Consider the following 17,018-nt stretch of genomic DNA (forward strand, 5'->3'; position numbering starts at 1 on the left):
GCCTCATTGCTTGGCCTTTTCAGCTTATGAATGGTACTTTACTACTTGAGCCCCACTTCTGCTTCTGGCTTTTTGCTGGCTAGTTGGAGGTAAGAGTCTCTCAGATTTAGCTGGTTTAGGCTGGCTTTGAACCACAATCCTCAGATCTTGGGTAGCTATAGCTTGAATTCTGAGCCTGGGTTTTGTCCTGGAGCTGTTCAGCTCAAGACTAGGCGCTCTACTACTTGAGCCACTGCGTCACTTCTAGTTTTCTGGTGGTTAACTGGACTTTGGTACCTGAGCTGGCTTTGAACAACAATCCTCAGATCTCAGCCTCTTGTGCAGTTAGAATTGCAGGCATGAGTCAACTTGCTCTTTAAAAATACTGTTTAACTTGTGATTATTTCAAGATAAAAAATTGTCCCAGAACTCATTAATTTTGCTTACCATGTGATCTAATACTTTACCTCTAAAGTACTTCAAAATACAAATAATGCTTTCCCTCCATTCTCTTGTGGGCCTTCATAATAATTCTAAGCTGGAACTTACACAATTAATGCTTCCTTTTCATAAACGAGTAACCAGGCTCAGAGGTCAGGAGATGGGCTGCAGAACTGTTGTCTACAGCACGTTTAGTGAACACTACAATCTGATGGAGTGCCTAAATTGTGGTCAGGGCCACCTCAGGGGCCCTGGAGGTCATCTGCTACCCACCCCTCAGGTCTCAGGTGCCTGCTGCACTTGCAGGCCCCCTGGGGAGGACACACAGAAAGCAGGACCTGCAGTGTGGTGCATCTTACAGACACATTTTATTCATGCTGCATAACAAGTGGTAGCCTGCAAGTGTGTACAGCCGTGTTCTGTGTTCCCACCTAACAAAGCTTGCTTCCATGAACAGGCAGACTGGTGTTTCACCTCGTGCACTCCACGGAGCTGGTTAATGATGGCCATGAGAAGGTGCAGGAGTGGAACCTTTCCAAGAGAAACACAATGCGGACGTGAGTTAGACAGAAAGCAGCAGAATGTGACTTGCTTTGTAAGTAGCAACAAATAGTGTAACCGATTCTCAAGACTACAAGAGGCTGGGCGCAGTGGCTCATGCCTGTCATCCTAGCTACTCAGGAGGCTGAGATCTGAGGATCAAGGTTCAAACCCAGGCACAAAAGGACCCGAGACTCTTATCTCCAAATTAACCTCTAGAAAACGGGAAGTGGGGCTCGGCTGAAGGGTAGGGCTTTGGGATGAAGAGCTTAGGGACAATGTCCAGGCCCAGGGGTAGGGCAGCAGCCTTGAGCTGAAGAGCTCAGGGACAGCGCCTAAGCAGAGTTCAAGCCCTATGACCCACCAGCCCCCCCCCAAAACAGACAAACAAAAACAAAAACCAAAAAGACTACAAGAGGAGTATTCTCTGGGGGACACTCAGGGTGGCTTGTGCACATGGCGCTGGTGCAGAAGTGTATCTGCAGAGAAGTCTGGAATGGTCCCTCACCCCACAGTGGAGAAACAAAGAGAAGGAATACCCAGCCAGAACCAGGGCACTAAGCTGATAACCAGGGTGCTAAGCTGATAAGGAGCTTCCTTGCAAAATACACTTTCCATGTCACTTGGCAGTTCTTGGGGTTGCAGGCTCGTCATCTCCCTCTGGTTTCTCCTCCTTCCACTGTCCTTGGAAGCTGTACTCCACTCACTGGGGTGAAGTGTTGTGGTATTGGTATTGGGTCTGGGTGTAGCTGTTAGCTTTTTTACTAAAATGTGGAGTTCTACCACCTGAGCCATACCTCTACCAGTTTTTTGGTGGTGAGCCACTAAAAGTCTCACTTTCCTGACCACTGGTTTAACTGCAAGGCTCAGATCTCTGCCCCTTGCGTAGCTAGGAATTCAGGTGTGAGTCCAATGTGCCTGGCATGTGCTAATTTTTTGTTTCTGTTTTAACAATTTTATTAACGTTGACTTTTACATCATATTTCAAATGTCATGTTTAACAAACAAGTATTCAAGAAAGGATTCTCTATATACAATCACTGGCACACAGATTTGAGAACATAAAATTAAGCTGAGGGTTTGTAAATGTCATAGACACTTATCAAATCTATATAGCATTATGTCTATAGAGTATATATCTCATCATTCATTTTTATGTCTATGTAGTTATGTTTACATCTCCATAACCTTGGGTACCCAAATATTGAGTCATAGCTCTTATTCTGTTTGGATCTAACATCCACATATCGAGGAGACCATGTGCCTTTTGTTCCTTTGGTCTTGACTTATCTCACTCAACATGATTTACTCTAGCTTCATCCATTTCCCAGTGAATGCCATTATTTTATCTTGTCTGTTGGCTATGCAGAATTCCATTGTGTGTGTGTGTGTGTGTGTGTGTGTGTGTGTGTGTGTGTGTGTGTATCTCATATTTTTTTTTGCATCCATTTTTTTGCACTAGGACATCTGGGTTGTTTCCATTGCTTGGCTATTGTGAATAGTGCAGAGATGGCTATTGTGAACTCAGGGCCTAGGCTATCCCTAAGTTTTTTTTTTGTTCAAAGCTAGCACTCTACCACTTGAGCCACAGCACCAGTTCTGGGTTTTTCTGTATATGTCGTACTAAGGAATCAAACCCAGGGCTTCATGCATGCAAGGAAAGTATTCTACCATCAAGCTACATTTCCAGCCTTTATGTTGATTTTTATTCAGAATTCTCTACAGCAAACCTCGTATTCTGAAGTATTTCTACTATAGTTCACCCACTCACTGAATACGGAGTAACTTTAATTCAGAACTGACACAATTTGTCTTGAAAAGATGATAGTGCTTTTCATTTCCCAACCAAAGAAGAAAAAAAAAAATCTTACCTTTCAAAGCTTTACTTCTTTTATCTAAAAGAAAACAAAAAATTGGTTGCATCAATGCTTTCCAAAATCAAAACCTTTTGGTAACTGTCAAAAATCAACTATTTAGGGTCTAGGAGTTTGACCTAAAGGTAAAATGCTTGCCTACCATGCACAAAGACCCAGGTTTGATTCCTTGGTACCATATACATAGAAAAAGCCGAAAATCATTCAGTGGCGCAAGTGGTAGGGTGCTAGCTTTGAACAAAAAAAACCTCAGGGCCTTGAGAAAGCCCAAGGACAGTGCTCAGGCCCTGAGTTCAAGCCCCAGGACTGGTAAAAAAAAAAAAAATCAAAATCAACATCTGGCTGGTTTCAAAGCTCAGGTAAAACAGTACAGGAAGCACTGGGAAACAGGAGTCACAAGAGGCACAATTTCTGAAGATTCTCCCTGAAGAGATAAGACCAGGGCTCCCTGCTTCCTTCCATGTCCCCCAAAATAGCTCGCTTCTTCATTCCACATCCTCAACTGTTGCTCACCTTTTTCTTTCCTAATCTGGCCTCTGGGCCTGAGCACTATCCCTGAGCTTTTCAGCTCAAGGCTAGCGTTCTACCACTTGAGCCACAGCACTGCTTGTGGTTTTCTGGTGGTTCATTGGAGATAATAGTCTCATGAACTTTGGTGCCTGGCTGGCTTTGAACAGCTATCCTCAGATCTCAGCTTCCTGAGTAGCTAGGATCACAGGTGTGAGCCACCAGCACGAGGCTCCTTTCCTATTCCTTTTTTTTTTTGCCAGTCCTGGGGTTTGAGCTCAGGGTCTGAGCACTGTCCTTGGGCTTTTCCCTCAAGGCTAGCACTTTGCCACTTGAACCACAGCACCATTTCTGGCTTTTTCTATGTATGCAGTACCAAGGAATGGAACCTGGGTCTTTGTGAATGCTAGGTAAGCACTCTACCACTAGGCCAGACTCCTGGCCCTGCTTTCCTGTTCTTAATCAAGGGTTTATTACAAAACTGGGCTTTGTTCCTGACCCACTGAGAACTACATTCTTTTTTTTTTTTTTTTTTTTTTGCCAGTCACGGAGCTTGAACTCAGGGCCTGGGCACTGTCCCCAAACTTCTTTCACTCAAGGCTAGTGCACTAATACTTGAGTCCCGGTGCCATCTCTGGCTTTTCCTGTTTACGTGGTACTGAGGAATGGAACCCAGGGCTTTATGCCTGCTAGACAAGCATCCCATCACTAAGCCACATTCCCAGCCCAGAAAAGCCACACACTTATTCCCATTTCAAGTTTCATTATGAAGACACGGTAGTTGGAAAAGCATGAGAAAGCATTGCATGTGACACTGCGCCTCTAGGCATATCAGCCTATGTCTCTTAAGATGAAGGACATTTCCAGCTGGGAGTGTGGCCTAGAGGTAGAGGGCTTGCCTAGCACGCACGAAGACCTGGGTTTGATTCCTCGGTACCACATACATAGAAAAAAGCCAGAAGTGGTGCTGAGGCTCAAGTGGTAGAGCTCTAGCCTTGAGAAAGTCCAAGGACAGTGGTCAAGCCCTGAGTTCAAGCCCAGGACTGGCAAAAAAAAAAAAAAAAGAAAAAAGAAAGAAAGATGAAGGGTACTTCCCACCTATTAATATACTGTCATACCTGGGTTATTCCGATTTCCCACAGTCTCTAAGCTTAGCCTAGTAAGCCCCCACCGCCTGAATTCTCTCAAAGGATCACAGTGGACAGATGTCCACGCCAGGTTCAGAGCCACAGATCCTCGGAAGAGGAACCGATTCTCTCAGAAAAGCAAACGCAAGCTTACCAGCACTCCTGATTTTGTACATGATGTAGCTCATCAGGCCCACGCCTACCCAGATCTCCTGGTAAACCTTCGTGTAGTAGGGTTTCATGGGGATCCACACATTCTTAATAAAGCTTTGAAGCATCTGAAAACGAACAGTGACAAACTTCAGCCTATCTTCCACTAGCACCGTTCCTGGAGCCATGCACCGCCCCACTTTCCAGTGGAGACAGTGGCTTCACCCCCATCCGTATTGACAACACTGGGCACCCTACATGAAACGACAGGTCAGAGCATGACTTCCTCCTGAAAGGAGCACCAGAAGCACAATGGTAGCTCACTCTCAAGGCCCAATGCTCCCCACACAACAGATGGCATAGGACAGAAGTCCAAACATGTCATTTCCAACCAGAGAGGCCACTGAAATCTGAAAAAAAAATTTTTTTGGGGGGGGTCATGTGGTTTGAACTTGGCCTGGACGCTGTCCCTGAGTTCTTCAGGTCAAGCCTACCACTCCACTCCTGGGCCTGAGCATTGTCCCTGAGCAACTCAGCTCAAGGCTAGCGCCCTACCCTTGAGCCAAGCCCCACTTCCTGTTTTCTAGAGGTTAACTGGTCCTTTTGTGCCTGGGCTGGCTTTGAACCTTGATCCTCGGATCTCAGCCTCCTGAGTAGCTAGGATTACAGGTGTGAGCCACTGCACCCAGCTTGAAATGGGTTCTTTTTGGGCAGTTTTCCAATTAATGCCTCCAACGGACATGCAAGTACTCTAGCAAAACTCCACGTAGGATGTCTTGTTTACATATCAAGAAAGACAGCTGACAGTCACTCCAGCAGCTGTCAAGGAAGCTCTCGAGGAAGCTGCACCGCGTCTGCAGTGTCCTGCCACTGCTCTCTCACATCATTGTCACCACACACAGAATTCTACTTCGCTCCCCGGTTGTGACTTTCCATGTTCCTAGCATGTCAGCTTTGTGGTTAGAAGGCCCAACCTAGTTAAAGGCCAATGGCTGCCCTTAAATGACTTAACCTGGAGCTGGGGACCAGTTTAGTGGCTTGCCTAGCACCGGCAAGGGCTGGAAATGATGTTGTAGACCAGCAGGTTGGAAGCTGGGCACCCTGGCTCCTGATACCAGCTTTGCTTGCTCTGCTCTCAACCTCAGGATTCCCTGACACTGCTGCTTCACAGGGGCTCTCACCTGCCCCACAGCGCCCTCAATGGAATCCAGGAGAGAAGAGACAGGAGCCCATCTAAGAATTCAGTGAAGGGTCACAGCAGTAACAGAAACAACTGCGAAACACACAGCCAACAGCAGTTATCCTGAGGCACCGGGATTTCTAGTGGACACACACCCCCGCTCACTGCTTGGAGCAGTAGCTCATGACTACAGTCCTAGATACTCAGGTTGAAATTGAGACTGAGGATCAAGGCCAGACAGGGAAAGAAGTTGGGGACATCAAATCTCAACCAATAAAAAAAGCTAGACACTGCCAGATGGTGGGTGACTTAGGCATGTAATCCTAGTTACTCAGGGAGGCTGAGGTCTGAGGATCATGGTTCAAAGTCAGTCTGGATAGAAAGTCTGTGAGAGTCTTTATCTCCAATTCACCATCAGAAAACTGGAAGTGGAGCTGTGGTTCAAAGTGATAGAGCACTAGCCTTGATCAAAATAGCCCAGGGACAGCACACAGGCTCAGTTCAAGCCCTCGAAGAGAAAAAGCCCTGGAAGCAGGTAAGTGCTTGCCTCCCATTTCCATGGGAAGCATAAACAGGTTGAGGCCCAAGCCTCTGTTTGGAAAACAACGACAGCAAAAAGGCTGTGTGGCTCGAGTGGGAGAACATAAGCTTAGCAAGTCCAAAGCCTTGTGTTCCAAACTTTCTCAACTTCAAACATTAAAAAAAAAGAAGACCTACGTTCCGGGGAAGGGAAGGGCATCAGGCACAGTGAAATCAAGGGAATCTGAGGGTGCAAAAGGTCTTCTGCCCAGGGTTTAGACAATTCACCTCGAATTACCAGAGGCCCCGGGTGGGGTGGGGCCGTGCCACTACAGACCACCCAGAACATTCAAATATGCACCGCTACGTGTACTGGGGCACTGATATGTTCCCGATGCTCATTTCTTTTTGCACTCGCGTCTCGTCATTCCAGCCACATTTCCTAGCTGAATCAGCTTCACAGCGCCCATCTTTTAAAATCTCATCCCAGGGGCTGGAGACGTGGCTCAGGTGGCAAAATGCCATGCAATGAGCTCAAAGCAAGCACCAGGTGCTGGGTTTGTCCCGATCTCAGAAAAGAAAAAACAGCTCCTCCCCTTCACAGGTCAAACTGCAACGTCCCGGCCGCGGTGTTAGACGTGGCTCATACCGGCCGTGGACCCCAGGTTCGGATATGCAGTTTGGGATCCCACGGTACAGGAGACGAAGGAAACGTAAAGTACACAGAGACAGCACCAAGTTGGGATGAGATTCTTGGCTCCTGGCACACCGTTAACGGGCCGGTTCCTAGTGACATCGGCTCCACCACCGTGACCACCAGCGACTAGGCCCAGGGCTGCCGCAGGGAGGCCCGCCAGCCTGGGGTCCCACCCCGGGCAACCCTCAGCCTGGGGCCTTCATATGCTGAGGTGCAGGCCGCTCACTCCGGGGCCCGGCCCGGCCCGGCCGCCGTCCCCTCGCATCTGGGGGACAGGCGGACGAGGGGACCACCCAAGGTCAGCGTGCGCCGCGCAGCCTCCGGGCCGTCCTCCCGTCCCATCCCGGGCCCCGCCGCTTCCCGTCCCGCCCCACTCCGGCCCCGGCCCAGGCTCACCTCGACGGGATCTCGGCTCAGCCCCCACCAGACCGCTCCGCCGACCGCCGGGGAAGGTCACGAGGCGCGCAGGCGCCGCGCGGGGCCGGCCGGGAAGGCGGAAGGAGCAGCGAGGCGCGAGGCGGAGCGGCGCGGCGGCACCGCCCCCAGCGCCCGCGGCCACAGCGCCCCCCGCGGCCGGGCCGTGCTGGAGGACCGCCCCGCCCGGCTGGCTTCCCCGAGCCCCGAGCGCCGCCAGGAGGCCACCGCGAGGCGGGCTAACTCTGGAGCGCCAGGCGCGGGACCAGGGACCTCTAACTGTTCAGTGGAGACTCAGGGAATGCGGGAAGTGGAGAACCCCCCCACCCCCAGGTAATAACCGTGATGAAAGAGCCAGATCAGAGATCGAGCTGCTCAGAGAGGGAAGAATGGTTGTGGAGAGACTCAGGGAATGCGGGAAGTGGAGAACCCTCCCCCCCAGGTAATAACAGAGATGAAAGAGCCAGATCAGAGGGATCGAGCTGCTCAGAGAGGGAAGAATGGTTGTGGAGAGACTCAGGGAATGCGGGAAGTGGAGAATTCCCCCCCCCCCCCCAGGTAATAACAGAGATGAAAGAGCCAGATCAGAGAGATCGAGCTGCTCAGAGAGGGAAGAATGGTTGAACTGAAAGTCAAGGAAAGCTACCCAGAGGCATACAGAGACACAGCATGGAGGCATGCGTGTGTCCTTCCTCCCTGCCTCTCTCCAGTCCTTCCTTCCTTGGAGCTGAATGAGTTGAGGCAGAGATATTTGAGGAGAGATTCTTAAAAAGCCCAAAATAAAAAAATCCTTATGGCTGAGTGCTTACCCAGTATGTTTAGGAAGGTCAGGGTTAGATCCCTAGCATTTATTCCCTCCCTCCAAAATAAAAGGCAACTGAAAGACAAAGGAAAAATGTCAATTGTCCATATATCCATGTCCTAGGTGTAGTGTCCTATACATAGGAAAATTAACATTCAGGAAAGAATGTGGGATACAGTTTGGATAAACTAAGGAGAGAACTATAACAACAGATCCATAAAGCAAACCAACAGACAAAAAAACCCCACAACGAATGCCCACCCTCTATGGAAAGGTGGGGATTTAAGAGAGAACAATGAATAATGAGCATGGCTCTATTTTGAACCTTTTTATTTTAGGGTATTGGGTTGGTTTCCAAAGCCCCTGAAGTAAACCATAACATGCACTTTCTTCCTTCCTTTCTCTCTTTCTTCCCCCTAATCCTCCTTCCTTTTGCTCCATACTCCCTCAGTAAGCACTATATATACACACATACATGTGGGGAGAGAGAGAGAGAGAGAGAGAGAGAGAGAGAGAGAGAGAGAGAGAGAGAGAGAGAGAGAGAGAGAGAGTCTCTGTTCCTTGGATCTTGCTTGCTTGCCTAAATGATTATTCTGGGAACTGAAAACTGAGCTGGAAAAAAAAAAGAGACACTTATCCTCCAAGATTAAGCATCTTTGAACTTTAGACTAGAGATTCTATCTACTTTAAGGAAAGGAAAATATTCAGAGTACACAACATGTTTTGGAGAGGACTACCTCACAGATTTATTCAATGATCGCTGCAGGGTCATGGTAGACGCACAGATTGCCCTGCCTTGTGGAGAGAGTTGTTGGATAGTACTTAGAGCATGGGTTAATGCTCTCTGCGGTTTTCCCATCAGCCCTGACGCTCAGGCCACTCTGTGCATACGAAGCACCTTCCCTGACTATCAAGGCCCGATCTTAGCTCAGAAGCCTCGGCTGGAAATTCACAAGCCTGTTAAGAACTGTGTGGGGTCGAGCTGGTCCCTTTAACGCCGAACTTTGGGCAGGAACACAAGATGGTGTGGGCTGAATCAGGGCTGGTCTCAAGATCCTCCGGGCCCAGCGAGGGCATCCCACTGAATGTTGACTCATGTCAAGAAAATGAGAAGTACCCAGGAGTGTCTTTATTAGATAGTCACCACCACCCCACAGGATTAGAAAAGATGGAGCGTGTCCTATTCCCTCTCCAGAGAAGACGTGAAGTGCCGCCCTTCAGACGGGCACCCCGCACTTCAGACCGCCCGAGGGCCCAGCCACAGGGCTGGCGTCTCGAACTCGGCTCCGCAGGAGGCTGCGCCCGGAGGGGAGGGTGGATGCTCACCCTGCTCACCCGCAAAGCGCGGGGAGGAGCTGCGGGGTAGCCCCGCCCCGGGAGAGCCCCGCCCCCGGAGAGCCCTCGCCTCGCCTCCCCCCCTCCCCCCGGGAGAGCCCCGCCCCCGGAGAGCCCTCGTCTCGTCCCCGCCCCCGGGAGAGCCCCGCCCCCAGAGAGCCCTCGTCCCCCTCCCCGGAGAGCCCCGCCCCCAGAGAGCCCTCGTCCCCCTCCCCGGAGAGCCCCGCCCCCAGAGAGCCCCGCCCCCGGAGAGCCCTCGCCTGCCCCCCCCCCGGGAGAGCCCCGCCCCCGGAGAGCCCCGCCCCGTCCCCGGGAGAGCCCCGCCCCCAGAGAGCCCTCGTCCCCCTCCCCGGAGAGCCCCGCCCCCGCTCAGGCACCTACATCCCCCCAACACAGCCCTTGAGGCCAGGGCTCCTGTAGAGCAGCGCCTCACGGGAGGGAGGGAGGGGGGCCGCCGTGACTGCAGGGGTGGTGCCGGGCCTGGGAACCGGCTCTTCCTCACGTCCGGCTGGTCGGGGCAGGGGGGCCGGTGTCCAGCAGCCCCGGCGAACTTCTGAGGGCATCCAAAGCACCGGCCCCCGCCCCATCCCTCGAGGCCCGGCGGTCCCGGCGGGCCCCGCGGTCCCGGCGGGCCTCGCGTGCTGGCTGGCACGTGCGGCCCGCGTGCAGCGCGGCGGGCACGAGGCCCGACTCCGCCCCCTCGCCGTGCGCACGCTCTGATTGGAGGGGCGCGGGCGGGCGGGCGGGTCTTCCGGCGCGGCTCCGGACGTTTTCAGCGTGGGGAGTTCCCGCCGCTCGGCCCAGGCAGTTGACGCCGTGCAGAGCCGCCGCCTCCAGAATGTTGCGGAAGCTCACCATCGACCAGATTAACGACTGGTTTACCATCGGGAAGACGGTGACCAACGTGGAGCTGCTGGGCTCGCCGCCCGCCTTCCCGGCCGAGGCGCCCAGGAGCGAGGCCCCAGGCCGGGATGCAGCCGTGGGCCTCGGCGCCGCGGCCCGAGCCCCAGTTCCAGCTCCCACTGCAGAGGCCTCGCCCCGAGTCCCCGCCCCGGCCCCAGCTCCCGCGGGCCTGGCCTCGGCCTCCCGGAGGTAGGTGTGGGCCGGCGGGGGAGGGGTGAACTCCTGTGCGTCCCTGAGGGAAACTGGGCCGTCCCGGAGTGCGCGCGCGCGCGCATGTGTGTGTGCGCGTGTGTGGGTGCGCGTGCGTGTGTGTGCGTGCGTGTGTGTGTGCGTGCGTGTACGTGCGCGTGTGTGCGTGCACGTGTGTGCGTGCGCGTGTGTGCGTGCACGTGTGTGCGTGCACGTGTGTGCGTGCACGTGTGTGCGTGCACGTGTGTGCGTGCGCGTGCGCGCAGCTTTTTCACGCCAGCCTGGCGCTTTACCACTTGAGCCATAGCTCCACTCCCGGCTTTCTGCTGGTTAATTGGAGCTAAGAGGCTCATGGATTTTTTTTTTTCCTACCGGGGCTGACTTTGAACTATGATCCTCAGGTCTCAGCCTCCTGAGCAGCTAGGAGTGGAAGCGGGAGTCACAGATGGCGTCCCGCTAATCGTCCTGCCTCCTCCACCCAAGCAGCCGGAGTTGGAGGCGGGTATCTCCACACCTGGTGTGGTTTTTAGGCACCAATAACAAAGAGAGAGGGAGAAACTCCCAAAGGAGGGTATGCTTCCATTACCTTCCCAAGTCTGCTTGTCAGGTGAACTGACTGCAGGGTAGGTAACCCAGAGCGGTGGGGGATTCGTTCTCCTCCTGGCTGGTAGAATGACACCACTGCCCACTGCTACTTCAGTCGGTCATTTTCTCCCTGCCAGTATATAAGGTGGCTCTCTCTGTGTTGTCTGATGCTGTGCGGAGAATGCACGTAGCATTTCCTTACTGAGAGAGCTGGGAGTTACCAGCTCTCGCACTGACTTTAGAGACCGACTTCAAAGTATGTTTTAAACAGAACTTTGTTCTTGCAACCACATGATTCTTGATTATTATTTTCTTAAACCTCCTAGTTTGCTACTTTCTTTGAAAAAAAATTCATTTTTTAAAATGTTTTGCTTCTCTTGAGGTGGGGTCTCACTGAGTTGTTTAGGCTGGTCTTGAACTTCTGGACTCAGAAACGCTCTTCCTGCCTTATCCTCCCAAGTAACTGGGAGTACACTGCCTGGCCATGTTTGTTACTTTTTTTATTCATGCACAGTTAGCAGTTGTGCACTTTTGGGAACATTTATCTCCCTCAAATAGTTTATATTTCTAAGAAATTGCATAGTCTAATGAAGAAACCCTGTGTTTGTATGTCATGAAAATGGAGCAAGAAAGGAACAGCAGAAAGCGGCACTGTGGCTCATAGTGGTAGAGCACTGGCCTTGAGCTGAAGACTTCAGCTCAGGAACAGGGCCCAGGCCCAGAGTTCAAGCCTCACAACTGACCAAAAAAAAAAAAAAAAAAAAAAAAGGAACAGCAGTGCCAAGTGTCTTTATTTCAAATCTACTTAGAACTGTGTTTCGTTTTCTTTGTTTTATTAAACATGAATAGGTTTATTGATTGCATGGATGACATTTAAGACCAAATTGAGAGGCCAGTTGAAAATGATAAATAGTAGATGACCAGCTGGGCACGTTGCCTCACACCTGTAATCCTAGCTACTCAGGAGGCTGAGATCTGAGGATTGAAGTTCAAAACCAAACCAGGCACTAAAAAAGTCTATGAGACTCTATAATCTCCAATTAATTACCAGAAAATGGTAAGTGGTGCTATGGCTCACTGGGTAGGGCGGTAGCCTTGAACTGAAGAGCTCAGGAACAATGGCCGGGCCCAGAGGTAGGGTAGCTCCAGGGACAGTGCCCAGGCCCAGAGTGCAAGTCCCACTGCCAACAAAAAAAAAAGTAGATGGCCAGGCAAACAGAAAAGTGTGTGTATGCACAGGTGTATGCATTTGGTGTACAGTATATCTAGTTTTATGTTTGATTTTTTTCTTTTTAGATGAAAGAAAACTAATATATCGTCAAATGTAGACACTGTGGAGGCTAAAGGTTCTTTAGCTTTATTTATTTATTTATTTATTTATTTATTGCCAGTCCTGGGCCTGAGCACTGTCCTTGGACTTTCTCAAGGCTAGAGCTCTACTACTTGAGCCTCAGCACCACTTTCGGCTTTTTTCTGTGCATATGGTACTGAGGAATTGAACCCAGGTCTTTGTGCATGCTACACAAGCACTCTACCACTAGGCCACACTCCCAGCTAGCTTTACATTTTTTTTTTTATTGAAAGGATGAATCTGATGCATTTTTTTTAATTTAAGGAAGTTGTAAAATACATTAATTTTTTTTTTTTGGCCAGTCCTGGACTTGAGCTCAGGGCCTGAGCAATGTCCTTGGGTTTTCTGAGGCTAGAACCCTACCTCTTTTTTTTTTTTTAACATTTTTTTTTATTGTAATTAGTAAAAGGGTTACATGATATTTGCCAGATAGAAGGTGCATTAATTCACATACATTGATACCCTTTTACATGTCTTGGTACCCATTTCCCTCCCCCCCCCCACCCTAGAACCCTACCTCTTGAGCCAACAGCACCATTTTCAGCTTTTTCTATGTATGTGTTACTGAGGAATTATACCCAGGCCTTCGTGAGTGCTAGGCAAGCACTCTACCACTAGGCCAAACTCCTGATTCCACATGAAATTTTATATATTAAATATTTTGTTGTTTTGTATGAGCATAATACAGATTTAAATTACATGTCGGCATTGAATATTTCTGTTTTTGCCAGTCCTGGCGCTTGAACTCAGGGCCTGAGCACTGTCCCTGAGCTTCTTTTGCTCAAGGCTAGCGCTCTATCTCTTGAGCCACAGTACTACTGCCAACCTTTTCTGTGGAATGAACCCAGGGCTTCATGCATGCTAGGCAATCACTTTACCATTAAGCCACATTCCTAGTGCTGAATGTTTTTCTTTAAACCAGCTAATGTTAAACCATTCCATTCCTTTTTAAGAATATTATACACAGGGGTTTAGTACAACATGTCTGTGTATAAGTGCAGTATATGTTGATTAGTGTAATCCCTTCCATCATCCCCTCTTCCCCCTGCATCTTTCAAAATCCCACCCATCCCTTCAAGTTACCTCATCAGTCCATGTATTTTTACAGATAAAATATAAAACTATTTAAAAATACTTTCCATTACTGTTGAGATAAAAATACTGTGATTAAAAGTGAATCTTCTTGTCAGGGTAAAGTACTCCTTTATGAATAAAACTGCTTGTTATCTATATTATACTCTCTGATTCTGTTCCCTGTCCCCTGCTGAGAATGATCTTAGAATGCATGTTGACTTCATTCCAGTGCTGTATTGTATATGTAGGATTTACATTAATCTTTTATTCTAGAATAAAAGTCAAGGCTAAGCTTCACAGTTTAATTTGTCTGACTTTATATTAAGTTGCTTTACTTCCTGTGTGATTTGTTTGAGGTATAAGAAAATACTTCAGTCAGGCATAGTGGCTCATGCCTGTAATCCTAGCTACTCAGGAGGCTGAGATCTGAGGATCAAGGTTCAAAGCCAGCCCGGGCACAAAAAGGACCTGAGACTCTTATCTCCTATTAACCTCTAGAAAAGGGGAAGTGGGGCTTGGCTTAAGGATAGGGTGGTAGCCTTGAGCTGAAGAGCTCAGGGACAGTGCCCAGGTTGAGTTCAAGCCTCATGACCCACAACCCCCCCCCAAAAAAAAAAAAAACCCTTCCAACATTTTCAAAATATTAAAAAGATAGTGTTGAATGAAAACATTGTATGTTTATAGAATATTATTTAAAACAATATACATTTACAGCAATATTAACTTCTGGCATTGTAACAGAAATTTGAAGTCACCTATCACCTTCTTTACTGATAATATGAATAGTTCTGATCCTAAGAGGTTCATCAAAGCCCCACTAGTAGGTCCCTTAACTTGACGGGTGGTAATAGGGCAGGTTCCATATTCTGTATGAGCTTGTTGGGAACCTATTCTTGGTGTTTCTGTCTACATAACTGGAAATGGTGGGTATTTCGTCTTTGTCTGGGCCCTTGGAGCTTTCACCTGCGAGCATGGAGGGGGTAGGGCAGCGAGCGCCCCTGAGGTCCCGTGGGCCCTGGTGCTCCTTGTCAGCACTGCTCAGGAACTCTTTTAAAACTTGCTTGAAGATGTAGACAATTTCCCATGGCAGTACATCATTTTCTGCCAAGACCTCCCGAAATCTAGAGGGATGGGAAAATACACGTTCTTTTCCTCATTTCCTAAATGCAACTTATGTAATGTCATTATAAACTCATTAATCACCTTTAGAGTAATAGTTTCATAAATTTATGTTTTAAAACTCTACTTCTGGTAAAGAAAATTTGATTGTGATTTAAAACATTTCCTACCAGTGAGATACCCAGAGACAGATTTGTTCCTCCTGTATCTAGGCATTTGATGGGTATTTAAAGGATGAAAACTTTACATGGAATTACAGGTTTTAGTCTGAATATGTGAGGGACTTAGACTGGGCAGCACGGCATGTAGTAAGAAGAGAACGTAGTAGTTTTACCTGCTGAGAATGGTTCCAGTTTGGCAAGGTTGAACTTGAGAGCAAAGAGTTTCAAGTTGTCTTTGTTCAGTAGCTGGAATAGTGACATGGGGATTCTGGTAGCTTCTCAGCCAGTTGTAATCCACACCGGTTTTTTTCACTTTCTGTTCATTTTCTATCTCTTGTATTAATCTCTCGCGCTCCTTGAGATGCCACTTTAATTCCCGAAACAGCGTCTTTGTCACAATGTCTGAGCCAGCATGGTGTGTGGGCTTGTAGGAGTCATGTCTTGGCCATTTCATCCAGCTGAAAAGTGGCATTTTTAGCCTGTGGTACTGATGAGCAAATATTTATTCTTATAATAGTAATTTTATATTTTTGTAATGAAATTACCAGAAAAGTGTATGACTTTTTCAGTCCTTAATATACAGGTCAATGTAAGATTAGACTCTGGATTAAAGTTTTTCAGTTTCTAACTAGGTCAGTGTAAAAAAAAGCCAGGCTTGGAAAATACATATGTAGCTAAGCAGAAACTAAATAGACAGTGTGAATAAGTGTTGAAAATAACACTTGCAATAAAAGTTCTTAGGATGTTTTAAGATCCTTTTGTATTGAAAAGTGGTATAGAAAAGTGTGTCTCAAAGAGACACACTGTACAGAAAAGGCTTAAAGCTTACCTCCCAAGTTGATGACAGATGTTGGGTGTTGCCAGAGAGTTTACTTGAATTGGTGCTAAAGCTGTGTTTCAGTCAGGCTTGCGTGTTTCTCCTGGACAAGTCCTCTGTAGATGGAGTGAGCCTCCGGTTTACCACAGACGCTGTTCAAAATAAAGAGCGCTCTAGGTTAGGAATGAGGTTGTGATGTCTTCTTTTGGAGAGAATGCTCATTAATTCACCTTGCTAGAAGAAATGACAAGAATAATCTTCACAGATTGTCTAATGGTCTGCCTTCTAAATGTAGCTCGTTCTGTTGGAGAAAGATGCTGGCAGCTCTGGCTGCTGGTCCCAAATGTATGTGGCCATGCCTTTGGTGATGAGCTGAGAGCAGTCTGTCTGCAGAGGCACCACAGGATGGTCGCATGGTGTGACACTTTGCTGTGCGTAGCTACAGGCCACAGTTCACTGCTGTATTTTTATGCCTTCAGCGCTCTAAAAATAACCATGTTGCTTTTATTTTTCAGCTTAGCTGTCAGGCCGCTTAGAAGTCAGGTCACTGGACCCCTATAATGAAAGCAGGAAAAGCAGATCAGACTTGATTATTTGCAAAATGCCCAGTCTGAGAAAGCTTGTTGTAATTGAGTAAAAAGTAAGAAAAGCATGCGGACACCAGTTATTCAGGAAATATTTAGCAAATGCTACATTCTTTGCTTTTTCTTACAAAATAGTAAATTTGTATATTTAAGCAAGTTTGAGACGCTAAGGGATGTTTTAAACATTTAAACAGTAGATAACTCTTTTTGGCAGTACTTGAACTTAAATTATGGTCTCCCCCCCTTCCCTGTCATGGAACTTGAATTCTGAGCCTGGGTGCTGTCCCCAAGCTCTTCAGCTCAAGGCTGTTGCTCTACCACTTGAGCCACAGTGCTACTTCCAGTTTCTTGGAGATAAGAGTCCTACAGATTTTGTTGTGCCTGGGCTGAATTGAAGCACAATCCTCACATCTCAGCTTCCTGAGTAGCTAGGATTACAAGCGTGAGCCACCAGTGCCCGGCTAACCTCTGGGTCTTAGGCTAGCTAGTCAGCTGTTCTTATCACTTGAGCCCTGTCTCCTGCCCTAATAATCTCTTTGGGTATACATAATAAGCCAATAGTGGTTAACAGGGAGAACAGAGGTAAAAATATGTAAAGTTCAAAACAAAAATCTTACAGTTTATTGTAGAAAATGTCTTGGAGCTGCACAAGAAACACTTGTACTCCATA

The 17,018-nt window shown here is 48.4% G+C and overlaps 3 protein-coding genes and 1 long non-coding RNA gene across 5 annotated transcripts in view; 1 reads left to right on the forward strand and 3 right to left on the reverse strand.

The window, feature by feature from the left end:
- Positions 1–764: 764 nt before the first annotated feature.
- On the reverse strand, positions 765–4,267 carry LOC150054961 (uncharacterized). The gene is made up of 2 exons (XR_016537676.1): positions 2,832–4,267; positions 765–951 (listed from the first exon to the last, which is right to left on the reverse strand). It is a non-coding gene; the product is annotated as an uncharacterized LOC150054961 (long non-coding RNA).
- Positions 4,268–4,396: 129 nt separating this feature from the next.
- On the reverse strand, positions 4,397–7,497 carry Atp5mj (ATP synthase membrane subunit j). Its single transcript, XM_090345437.1, has 2 exons — positions 7,411–7,497; positions 4,397–4,746 (listed from the first exon to the last, which is right to left on the reverse strand). The coding sequence occupies exon 2, from the start codon at positions 4,744–4,746 to the stop codon at positions 4,534–4,536; it is 213 nt and encodes a 70-aa protein (XP_090201563.1). The 5' UTR covers positions 7,411–7,497; the 3' UTR covers positions 4,397–4,533.
- Positions 7,498–10,335: 2,838 nt separating this feature from the next.
- The window catches only part of Tdrd9 (tudor domain containing 9), an 82,236-nt gene continuing 75,553 nt past the window's right edge, over positions 10,336–17,018 (forward strand). For both annotated transcript variants that reach the window (XM_090344932.1, XM_090344933.1), the window contains exon 1: positions 10,336–10,657. In XM_090344932.1, coding sequence (XP_090201058.1) covers positions 10,404–10,657 — 254 coding nt within the window. In that variant the 5' untranslated portion in view covers positions 10,336–10,403. The remainder of the gene's footprint in view (positions 10,658–17,018) is intronic.
- Positions 14,497–15,419, reverse strand: Rd3l (RD3 like). Its single transcript, XM_090345438.1, has 2 exons — positions 15,121–15,419; positions 14,497–14,788 (listed from the first exon to the last, which is right to left on the reverse strand). Exons 1-2 carry the CDS (start codon positions 15,417–15,419, stop codon positions 14,497–14,499), a joined length of 591 nt encoding a protein of 196 aa, XP_090201564.1.

This window comes from Megascapheus bottae, chromosome 14, assembly GCF_031878675.1.
Source record: "Megascapheus bottae isolate mThoBot1 chromosome 14, mThoBot2.hap1, whole genome shotgun sequence".
NCBI lineage: Eukaryota > Metazoa > Chordata > Mammalia > Rodentia > Geomyidae > Megascapheus > Megascapheus bottae.